Raw genomic sequence first — 11523 nt, forward strand, 5'->3', positions numbered from 1 at the left:
GAGATCCACTGCTCTCTTCAAAGCTGTCAGACAGAGTCGTTCGGGTCTGCACAGGCCTCTGCTGCTTCCCCTGTTGTTTTTTAGCTGTGCCCTGTCCCCAGAGGTGGAGTCTACAGAGACAGGCAGGTTTCCTTGAGCTGCTGTGAGCTCCACCCAGTTCGAGCTTCCCAGCGGCTTTGTTTACCTACTTAAGCCTCAGCAATGGTGGGCGCCCCTCCCCCAGCCTCGCTGCTGCCTTGTGGTTAGATTGCAGACTGCTGTGCTAGCAAAGAGGGAGGCTCCGTGGCCGTGGGACCCTCCCGGCCAGGTGTGGGTATAATCTCCTGGTGTGCCCGTTTGCTTAAAGCGCAATATTGGGGTGGGAATTACCTGATTTTCCAGGTATTGTGTGTCTCAGTTTGCCTGGCTAGGAAAAGGGATTCCCTTCCCCCTTGCGCTTCCCAGGTGAGGCAATACCTCGCCCTGCTTCAGCTCTCGCTGGTTGGGCTGCAGCAGCTGACCAGCACCGATTGTCCGGCACTCCCCAGTGAGATGACCCCAGTACCTCAGTTGAAAATGCAGAAATCACTGGTCTTCTGTGTCGCTCGCGCTGGGAGTTTGAGACTGCAGCTGTTCCTATTCGGCCATCTTGCTCCGCCCCTCCTCTGTTTTTTTGAATAGCTCCTTTGAAGACTTTGTCTGCTAAGTCCACCATCTGCTCTCCCTCAAAGGCAGTTTATTTTGCCTTCCCTGGGTGGATCATGCTTTCCTATTTCTTTGCCTAGCTCATAATTTTTGTTGGAAGCTGTATATTTTAGGTGATATAGCAATTCTTGATATTGATCCCTCCCACCCCTTTCTTGGGCTTGTCATAGTTTTTGCTTGTTACTTGTTGAGTGACTTGGCTGGACTAGATCAGTAAAGTCTATTCCCCTGCTGTTAGTACTCTTTTTTTTTTTTTTTTTTTTTTTTTGAGATGGAGTCTCGCTCTGTCACCCAGGCTGGAGTGCAGTGGCACAATCTTGGCTCACTGCAAGCTCCACCTCCCAGGTTCACGCTATTCTCCTGCTTCAGCCTCCTGAGTAGCTGGGACTACAGGCACCTGCCAACACGCCTGGCTAATTTTTTGTTTATTTAGTAGAGATGAGGTTTCACCATATTAGCCAGGATGGTCTCAATCTCCTGACCTCGTGACCTGCCCGCCTTGGCCTCCCAAAGTGCTGGGATTACAGGTGTAAGCCACCGCGCCCAGCCCCCTGCTGTTAGTACTCTCTAATGTTTCTCCTCACCTGGTGCAGCCTTGGTCATGGATACAATTGCCCTGATGACCAGGGATAATTGTTACTTCTGCTGAGTTCTCTTTGACTCTGCATCTTCCTACTAAGCTTACAGCTGGTCTACCTCTATTGGCATCACACTTGGCCATCAGCCTTCATTAATTGTTAGCTAATTGCTCTATTGCTTTCAACAATACCCTGAGACATTAATTGTTTTACATTCTGATTCAATTAAAGTCAGGACCCTTTGCAGGGGCAAAGTGTTGCCAGTCTTTGAGGCTCACCCCAACTCTCAAAGGGCTCTTCTTAGTGGTCTCTTTCTCTGTTCTGTCAAACATATAGCTGGTTTATTATTTTACTTGCTGCTACTAACATTATGGAACTACCAGCCTCCTCTAAATTGCTTACCTTAAAAAACTCCATTGTTTCCCACACAGTTCTTAGGCATGAGCTCCCCATCTCTGTTCCAAATAAAGCAAGTTCCCTTGGGCAACATTCCATGGCCCTCTGATTTACAGCCTGATTTGGTTTGGCTCTGTGTCCCCACGCAAGTCTCATCTCAAATTGTAATTCTAATGTGTCAAAGGAGACACCTGGTGGAAGGTGATTGGATCATGGGGGCAGTTTACCCAATGCTGTTCTCATGATAGTGAGGGAGTTCTCATGAGATCTGATGGTTTTTAAAGTGGCAGTTTCCCCTGCATGTGCTCTCTCTACTACCTTGTGAAAATGTGCTTTACTTCCCCTTCACTTTCCACCTTGATTGTAAGTTTCCTGAGGCCTCCCTAGCCATGCAGAACTGTGAGTCAATCAAATCTTCTTTTCTTTATAAAATTATCCAGTCTCGGGTAGTTCTTTATAGCAGTGTGAAAACAGACAAATACACAGCCTGTCTCCCTGGGCAAAACTTCTGCATTGCTGCCCTGGAACTGGGGTGGGACAGTGGACAACTTTTCCCATAGTGACATTGCTGCTCTACAAGTGGGTTGCTGGGTGGGGATCATAATCTCTGGTCTTCTCAGCATGTCCCTCACAGCTGTAGTACTTATGTTTTAATGCCTTCGTTCTTGCTACTTCATAATATTTATCTTAGGTATTCTCAAATCACCATCTGGACAGGAGTATGCATTGATGGTTCTGCCCACATCTTTGGGTCTCTCCACAGTTGTTTGTTTATGCTAAATAGACAGGAGCTATTCACTGAACACCTGACAATTTATTATTGCATTCGGAAAACAAATTAATAAAAATTAAATTATTGGCTTGTTTTATAGTGTATTGAAAGAGTGGAAGGTGCAAACCAATTACCTGGGGATCTTGTTAAATGCAGATTCTGAGTGGGTAGGTCTAGGGTAGCCTGGGAGTCTGCAGCTCCCAGGTGTTTCTAGTGCCACAGATTGTGCTTTGTGAAGCAAGGAATTAAAAGACAGTACCATATTGGGAAGATTCAACATAATAAAAATATTAGTTCTCTTTAAGTTGATCTGTGAAATACGATATTCCAATTAAAATACCAAGGAAGGTTTTTTTGTTTGTTAAGAATCTAAATCAACTGACTCAAAAATTCCTTTTGGGGGGGCTAAAAAGAGTATCCCCAAATTCCAAATGAATAAATGAGAGGACTACCCCTATCAGGTAATGAAATATGTTATAAAGTTACAATATTTAAAACAAGCTCAGGATTAGGCTGGAAGATCAAAGAAAAATGTATAAGGTCCTTTAATGAACCCTGATACAGATCATATAAGTATATAAATATTTGATAAAACTTTGATGTTGATACCTTTATGATAAAAGTGGCATGGCATTAATCAATGGACAGCCAGATTTTTTTTTTTGAGACGGAGTCTCGCTCTGTCGCCCGGGCTGGAGTGCAGTGGCTGGATCTCAGCTCACTGCAAGCTCCGCCTCCCTGGTTCACGCCATTCTCCTGCCTCAGCCTCCCGAGTAGCTGGGACTACAGGCGCCCGCCACCTCGCCCAGCTAGTTTTTTTGTATTTTTTAGTAGAGACGGGGTTTCACAGTGTTAGCCAGGGTGGTCTCGAACTCCTGACCTCGTGATCCGCCCGCCTCGGCCTCCCAAAGTGCTGGGATTACAGGCTTGAGCCACCGCGCCCGGCCGGACAGCCAGATTATTGAATAAATGACATGGGGTAACTGGGGTAACTGGGCAACCATTAAGGAAAAAATTAAGTTGGAGCTATGACTTACACTGAAGTTAATTCAGGTATATCAAGTATTTAAATGTAAGTAATAAAACCATTAAAATCCTAAAATAAATACTGGAAAAATTTTTAATCTTGGAATGAAGAGGCCTTTCAAAATATAAAACTTAGAAATTATGACATCAGTAAAGTGAGTTATATAAGAATGAAAGTTTTTTGCATAGCAAAAATGATCATAAGCAAAGTCAAAAGGTAAATAACTGGAAAAATGTTGTATCTAAAATCGCAAGGAGCTAATAACTCCAAACAAATAACTTCTATAGATCAACAAGAAAAAACTAATAACTAATAGAAAAAATGGGCAAAAGTTTTCAAGAGTTTACTGAAAAGCTAAAAAACTGAAGCATGAAAAATGTTCTACCTCACTCATAATACAAAGAATACAAAATAAAGCTATAATGGGATATTATTTTCCTTCTCTTAGATTGACAAAGATCAAAGAGTTGATAAAACTGTAGTGAGAGAATGAGGGAAAACTGGCAGTCTCAAACATTACTGTAGAAGTGTAATTGTCTTGAATTAAAGGGGAATTTAGCACTGTTTACCAAACATTAACATGCACATATGCTTAAGGCAGGGTTTTTCACCCTAAACACATTATTACTGACATTTGGGGCTGGATAATTCTTTCTTGTGGCGGCAGGGCAGGGGGAGGTCTTGTGTATTGTAGGGTTTTTAGTAGCATCGCTGGCCTCTACCTACTAGATGCCAGCAGCACCCCTCTAATTCCCACAGAAATGTCTTTAGGCATTGCCAAATGTCCCCTGGGGGCAAAATTGCCTCTGGTTGAGAACCACTGCCCTAGAGCAAGCGATTTCACTTTTAGTAGTTTATCCTACTGATTCACTTGCATAATGACAATATGATGTATACCCAGATGGTTGGTAATTGCAGCATTGTTTATTGTAATAGCAAGAGATTAAACAGTTAAGTGACTGTGGGAGGATTGTTAAATTATGGTACATCCATGTGGAAAATTATGTAGCTGTCAAAAAGAATGAGTAAATTCTTCATGTGCTGATACAGAAAGATCTTCAAGATTTATTGAGTGAAAACATCTGGATGAATAAAAGTGAATAGAGTATGTTACTATTTAGGTCAAAAAAAGGAAACATGTTTGTATAAGCCTAGATTTCTGGAAGGATGCACAAAACCTAAAAACAGTGTATGCTTCTAGGCAGGAGACCCTCCTGATGGGGTGACAGGAGTGGGATGGGAGCTCGTCACAGGGTACCATTTGAACTGAATGTATAGCCTAAACAAAATAATTAGTAAAATAAAAGTTAAAAGGATAATGTTAATTTTGGGGGGGGACAGTTTCGCTCTATTGCTCAGGCTGGAGTGCAGCGTCATGATCTCGGCTCACTGCAACCTCCGCCTCCTGGGTTCAAGCGATTCTCCTGCCTCAGCCTCCTAAGTAGCTGGGATTACAGGCCTAAGCCACCATGCCTAACTCAGTTTTGTATTTTTAGTGGAGACGGGGTTTCACCCTGTTGGCCAGGCTGGTCTCAAACTCCTGACCTCAAGTGATCCGCCTGCTTTAGCCTTCCAAAGTGCTGGGATTACAGGCGTGAGCCACTGTCCCCAGCTGATGTTAATTTTAAGAAAATGCGGCCGGGCGCAGTGGCCTCAAGCTGTAATCCCACGCAGCTTTGGGAGGCCGAGACGGGCGGATCACGAGGTCAGAACCGAGACCCATCCTGGCTAACACGGGAAACCCCGTCTCTACTAAAAATACAAAAAAAAAAAAAAAAAACCTAGCGGGCGAGGGGCGGCGCCTGTAGTCCCAGCTACTCCGGAGGCGAGGCAGGAGAATGGCGAAAACCCGGGAGAACGGAGCTTGCAGTGAGCGAGATCCGGCCACTGCAAACTCCACGCCCGGACAGAGCAAGACTCCGTCCTCAAAAAAAATAAATAAAATAAAATAAAATAATGTATTTTATTAAAAGGGCTAATGAATTTTACAGTATGATAATTTTTAAAATAAATATTTAAAAGACAAGGATTACTCACAAAATTGAATTACCATAGGTTCTAGCCATTCCGCATCTGGGAATGTACCCAAAAGAATTGAGAAGGGAATTGAACAGAGTTTTGTACACCCGTGATGACAGCACCATTCTTCATAATAGCCAAGAAGTGGAAGCAACCCAAGTGTCTTATCGATGGATGAATGGATAAACAAAATAAATAAAATGTGGTGTATCCATACAACGGAAAATCATTCCACCTTAGAAAGGAAGGATGTTTTGACACATACTACTGTGTGTAGGAAACTTAAGGACATTATGCTAAGTGAAATAAGCCAGTCACAAAAGGGCAAATACTGTATGATTCCACTTATATGAGGTACCCAGAGCAGTCAAATTCATAGAAAGTGGAATGGTGGGGACCCGGGGCTGGGAGACGAGGGAAGGAGGAGTGATTGTATAACGGGTACAGAATTTCAGTTGTACAAGACAAAAAGAGTTCTGGAGATGGATGGTGGTGATGGTTGCACAAGAATGTGAATGTACTTAACGCCGCAGAACTGTATAGTTAAAAATGGTTAAGATGATAAATTTTATGTTTTTTATATATATCTTATCATTTTAAAAGACATGGAAGTGAATTGAGTCTGATCAAAGTACACTTAAATACACAATTTTTCACACACAGAAAAACCCTAAGAAGTCAAAGTAAGTACAACACATTCCTTAATAAAGGAGAGGAAGAGGAAGGAAGGAAGGAAAGGAAAGGGGAAGAGAGACAAAGGAAAGGAAAGGAAAAGAAAAGGGAAAGGAATGAAAGAAACAAGACTATTTAGACCGCCCTAGGTGTTTCTGAACTGGCTTAAAATATGTTTTGCAAAAAAATCAAGAGTTTTGTGATTCCCACCCCCTCCCCAACCTCTTTGAAAATGTAAACATTATTTTTGGAACTCTATTAGAATCATGGGGAGAGATGTCAGGGCCAGTGAGTTCTCAAAGCAAGAGCCTCTGGGGTTCCCTGGGTGTAACTGGTCCCTCCCAACCCAGGACCGGGCCAAAGCCGAGGCAGTGAACAAGAGGCTCCGGAAGCAGCTGGCTGAGTTCCGGGTGCCACAGGTGATGACTTACGTCCGGGAGAAGATCTTAAATGGGGACTTGGAGAAGAGCATCAAGATGTGGGAAAGGAAAGTGGAGATAGCAGAGGTGAGCCACCGGGAGCCCCGAGATGGGCAGTCTTTTATGTCTTCAATGTTTTCATTTAGGATTTTGTTCTTTGGGCTAAGAATACAGATGTTTGGATATATAATTTCTGGGAGAAACCTCAGCAGTTGCTTTAACTATTAAACCAAGATGAAGGATGATTTTTTTTTTTAAGTTCCCCCTTTTGCATTGTCAGGGGCAGGGTCTTTTCCATTTTCAGGGAGAAACTCTGTAGTAATAGTGTGTTTTTAGTTGCCTGTTTTATTAATGAATTCTAGAAGTTTCTGAATCCCTCTGCACTGGTAATTTAGTGATTGTTACTTTATACATGGAGAAGTCAGTTTTTTAAAAAATGAGATACTGATAGATTTTTTAATATCACTCAGGACCTCATTCCATGCATGTCCACAGTCGCCATGGGTCTTTCTGCTTTTGAACGAATCCCGCAGACTTTGAATATGGTAGTGTGACAGGAAGCACCCTTGCTCCTGTGAGCTGCGGGGGATAAATGGGCAATGGAAACCATATGCTGGCATCAGAAGAAAGACAAGCACCCAGACTGCCATGGCCAGGTTGCAAACTGAAGTCACGCAGGACATCATCAGAGTAGCTTAGAAAGCCAGTCAGGTCACTTGGAAAACTGGGACCTTGGCATTTTCACATGTAGACCCTGGCTCCCATTTCCTGTGTTACTTTCTCCTGCCTCTCCTGTGGCCATTTTGCAGCAGAGAGTAAATTAGGATCCAAACTTGGGCCCCTCAGATCTGAAGCTGAGAAGTAGCAGAATCATGGCAGGAACATGCAACTTCTCACTTCACTGAGCAGAAGAAACATGCTCTATAGAAAAATCCTCTGGGTGGGTGCTGCCCGTTGGTGACCCCCACACAGGAGCATGCATGGAGGACACCCTGCCCCACACAGGGTTGCCTACACCATCACGGGGCTGAATGAGAGCTGCATTCTGAGTAACCACAATCAGTTTTCCCCAAATGACCTTCTCCCCACTCTCCTTTATAGTTTTTTTTTTTCTTCTCTTTTCTGTTTTCTTTCAGATGTCCTTAAAAGGCTACCGTAAGGCTTGGAATAGAATGAAAATAACCAATGAGCAGTTGCAGGCAGATTACCTTGCTGGGAAGTAGCCAGAGGCAGGCCACGGCTTACAGAGCACAACATGACCTATTAAAGTAATCAGCTCCTTTCTAGTCACCGGCTCCTCTCACTGTTCCCTGTCTGCCTGGTGTTCCCACCCCCCCCCCAGCCAGGCTGAGCATCACCTCCTGGGCCACATCTGCCCATGGGGAGTGTTTTCACAGCCTGGCCCCTGGAACTGTTACCACTGAAAGAACCACAGGGCACTCTAATGGTTTGACACTTGTTAGCCAGCATTTAGTTCACAAGCATAATGAAAGTGATCTTCCCACACTCGGGAGAGGGATAGAGGAGGGAGAGCCAGCCCAGTGTGTGCTGTGGGCTTATCCATGGCAGCCCTGGTGTGCAACTATTAAAAACAGACACCAAAACAGCATGGTGAATGCCTGGCACTCAGCATTCTGAGCTTACTCTTCAGTTTGGTGGCGTGGCTCCTAGACTAGATACTGCTGCAAAAGAAAACAAGCATGAAGGAAACCAAGATGATTTCTTCATGCTGATGCAACCTTTTCTGACCTGCAGAAATCCTATCTTCCCCCACCTCCCCACCATAATAGTCATAGTATAAGGGTTGTACCGATGCCTCAGGAGACCAGCCTGATTCCTTTACACCCTTCTCCCTAACATCTAGATCATCTCTAGAGCTGTTTGCTAGTCGTGAATGCGTGATGGTCCTTCCTTGTCCCTGCAAGTATGATCCAACATGGCCCAGTTCAGAATCAGAACTCTGTGTCATGGCAGCATTTGGTCCATGGTGGGACAAAGAAATCAACTTTTCCCAGTGGTGGAGTGAGGACAGGGGAGGGCCGGCCCTCTCAGCCTTGGATGTGATCCATTTGCTGTAGTCTTCCACCTTGGTGTACAGAAACAAGCCAGGGCACGTCTCACCACCGAAGTTCAGCACTCCTCTCAGCACCCACAGATTGAACTGCTGTAGCTGGCACATCATTGGGCTTCCTGGGTCCCCCTGTGACAAAAGACAGAAGGCTTCAAGTCTTAGAAAACGTGTTTTGTTGTAAATCTATCCTTGTGCAATATACTGTTTGTTCTAGAAATGTTTTACGCTGGTTCTCACTGGAAATGGGGCAAATTATAGGATACGATTTCAAATCTAGGCAGCCACCACCACAAATTCCAGGAAGATGACTTTTCCTTTTATTATGCAAATTAGCTGTGGACTTCTACTGATTGCCTATAGCTTCCTGGTTCATATTTCATTTTCTTGCCCCTTTCCAGTCCTTTGGCCAAACCTTCCCTCTCTTCTGGCTTCTCATTCCTGAAATGTTGGTGTTTGTTTCCGTTCTGTCCTGAAATGCTCACATTTTCCCTTCTCTCTGCCTTGCTTCAACCCTTAGTTTAAGCCACTTCCTGCCACCTGGCAGCTGCTCACCAGCCTGGCTGGCTGTACTCTTGGTCTTCCCCACTCCCAAGGGAGCAGTCCTCTGGGACTCGGGAATTCTGCCACATACACTTTACCTAAGGTGAGGGCGTAGAAGCTTGGCATCATTAGCTAGATATGGGACCCTGGCAAGTGACCAAATCCTCTCTGAGCCAAAGTGGGAACACAGTTAATGCCTGTAACACATGCTGAGCACAGCACAGTGCCTGGCACACAGCATGCACTCAATAGAATATTAGCTACCATCATCTTGATGTCTCTATAAAGGCCATCATTTTTTGGAAAAGTTGGGGAAAACGGGAAAAGCAACAAGGACACTACTAGGCATCATTTACCTTACCTGCCCTGACCCCACACCCCTAGGTCTCCTCTCAAAGGAATTCCTGTCCCTCCTGTGGCCCATCTTTGTCCAAGAAGGCGGTGGTCATCCCCAGGCTAGCCAGCCACCTCTGACCTGTGTGGCCTGCCTGGCTGGAAGGCCCAGGCAATGACATGTTGCTCTAGCGGTTTGGACTGAGATACAGAATGGGGCTGCAATTAACAACAGGAAACAATCTGAACAGACTCAACCACGAGCAGCAGGAAGGCAAAAGAGCAGCCGCCTCAGCCCCTTACCATCCGAGGTCTGGGTGTGTGGTCTGTCTTGGGTATTTCTCTCTCTCTCTCTCTTTCTTTCTTTCTTTCTCTGTCCCTGAGGCTGGAGTGCAGTGGTGCAATCTTGGCTCACTGCAACCTCCACCTCCGGAGTTCAAGCAGTTCTCCCACCTTAGCCTCTCAAGTAGCTCAGCTATGTGCCATCATGCCCAGCTAACTTTTTTTTTTTTTTTTTTTTTGAGATGGAGTCTTGCTCTATCCCCCATGCTGGAGTGCAATGGCATGATCTCAGCTCACTGCAACCTCCTCCTCCTGGGTTCAAGCGATTCTCCTACCTCAGCCTCCCCAGTAGCTGGGATTACAGGCGCCCACCACCATGCCTGGCTAATTTTTATTTTTAGTAGAGATGGGGTTTCACCATGTTGACCAGGCTGGTCTCAAACTCCTGACCTCGTGATCCACCCCCCTCGGCCTCCCAAAGTGTTAGGATTACAGGCATGAGCCACCGTACCCAGCCTAATTTCTGTATTTTTAGTAGAGATGGGGTTTCATGATATTGGCCAGGCTGGTCTTGATCTTTTAACTTCGAGTGATCTACCTGCCTCGGCCTCTTTTTTAAAGTGCTGGGATTGGGCATGAGCCACCATGCCCAGTGGGGTATTCTCTTTCAATAAATCTCCCCTTTTCCAAGGAAGCCACACCAGAACAGAGATAAAGACCAGTGGGAGAAGAAGGGAGCAAGTCCGCAGGTAGGGCAGCAGGGAGGCCGTGCTGCAAAGCTGCCGTGATTCCCTGGTGATCTCAGCAGGTCAAGGCCAGACACGTGAGGAAGGCCTTGAGGACTTCATTCTGTGCCTCTCTTTGGATGGAAGGGGGTGCTTTAGTGCAGAACTCTTGACTTTTCAATTGACTGGTGAACAGGCCCTTGTGTGCACCTCACTATGTCTGCCTAGGTCATGGGGGCTCCCTGGCTAAGAATGGCATGGTTCCCCCCTTCATCGGTCCCATTCACAGTTTAACTGTAGTGGTATAGCCAGAGCAAGAAAAAGAATGTAATTTAGGATGAATGATTGGATGAATGATTGGGAGAAGTCCTCAGCGATGGTGTGGTTTTGCAGGTCGCTGTTCCACCTGGGCACAGCATATGCGCTTTTTCTCTTCCCCATAATCCTGTAGGGGCTGCGACTTCTGAAGCACAAGAGGCAGAGGTGAACAGCTCCAGATGCCCCTCTGGAGCTAACCTACTTCCTCTTCCAAGGGAGCAGCCACAGCCCAGAGTGGGGTCTTTCAATGTGTGATCTTTTCCCTTGACATTCAGCAAAAGCCCTAACAGTGGTAGAATAAAGGCTGGACGGGTGAGTGCAGAGTGATTCTGCTTTTGTTGGGTTTTGGGGAAACCCATAGGCAGATTCTGAACCTGGTGGTTGATTCTATAGGTGGGAATTGTGGCTTTGAAGACCTCTGGACATGAGAACATATTTCCAAGACAGAGGATTCTACGGGGACAGGTCACCATTAAGTGGTGTGCAAGCATAATTCTGTTAAAAAATGAAGGCCTGTTTAGAGGTGTGTCACAGTTAAAAACCAACCTGAACTTTGCAGTTAGATTTTAAAAGATGGTCACTTAGAGTAGAAATAGCTTAGAATATTCCATTGAGTCTAAGATACAGTTAGAAATCAACATCTTTGAAATTAGGGTGTGTCTTTTTTTTTTTTTTTTTTTTTTTTTT

At 45.1% G+C, this 11523-nt stretch overlaps 2 protein-coding genes across 4 annotated transcripts in view; one reads left to right on the forward strand and one right to left on the reverse strand.

The window, feature by feature from the left end:
* CFAP263 (cilia and flagella associated protein 263) overlaps positions 1–11523 on the forward strand; it is a 47077-nt gene that overhangs the window by 29222 nt on the left and 6332 nt on the right. For 2 of the 3 annotated variants that reach the window (XM_017878925.1, XM_017878927.1), the window contains 2 exons: positions 6499–6654; positions 7704–7850. In XM_017878925.1, the coding sequence (XP_017734414.1) occupies positions 6499–6654; positions 7704–7790 (243 nt within the window). In that variant the 3' untranslated portion in view covers positions 7791–7850. Of the gene's footprint in view, positions 1–6498; positions 6655–7703; positions 7851–11523 lie in introns of those variants that run through there. The other variant, XM_017878926.1, reaches the window with a different exon arrangement.
* The window catches only part of PRSS54 (serine protease 54), a 14475-nt gene continuing 10964 nt past the window's right edge, over positions 8013–11523 (reverse strand). The window contains 1 exon segment of the mRNA XM_017878924.1: positions 8013–8767. Within this exon segment, the coding sequence (XP_017734413.1) occupies positions 8240–8767 (528 nt within the window). The 3' untranslated portion in view covers positions 8013–8239.

Source organism: Rhinopithecus bieti, unplaced genomic scaffold (assembly GCF_001698545.2).
Source record: "Rhinopithecus bieti isolate Rb0 unplaced genomic scaffold, ASM169854v2 scaffold_11161, whole genome shotgun sequence".
NCBI lineage: Eukaryota > Metazoa > Chordata > Mammalia > Primates > Cercopithecidae > Rhinopithecus > Rhinopithecus bieti.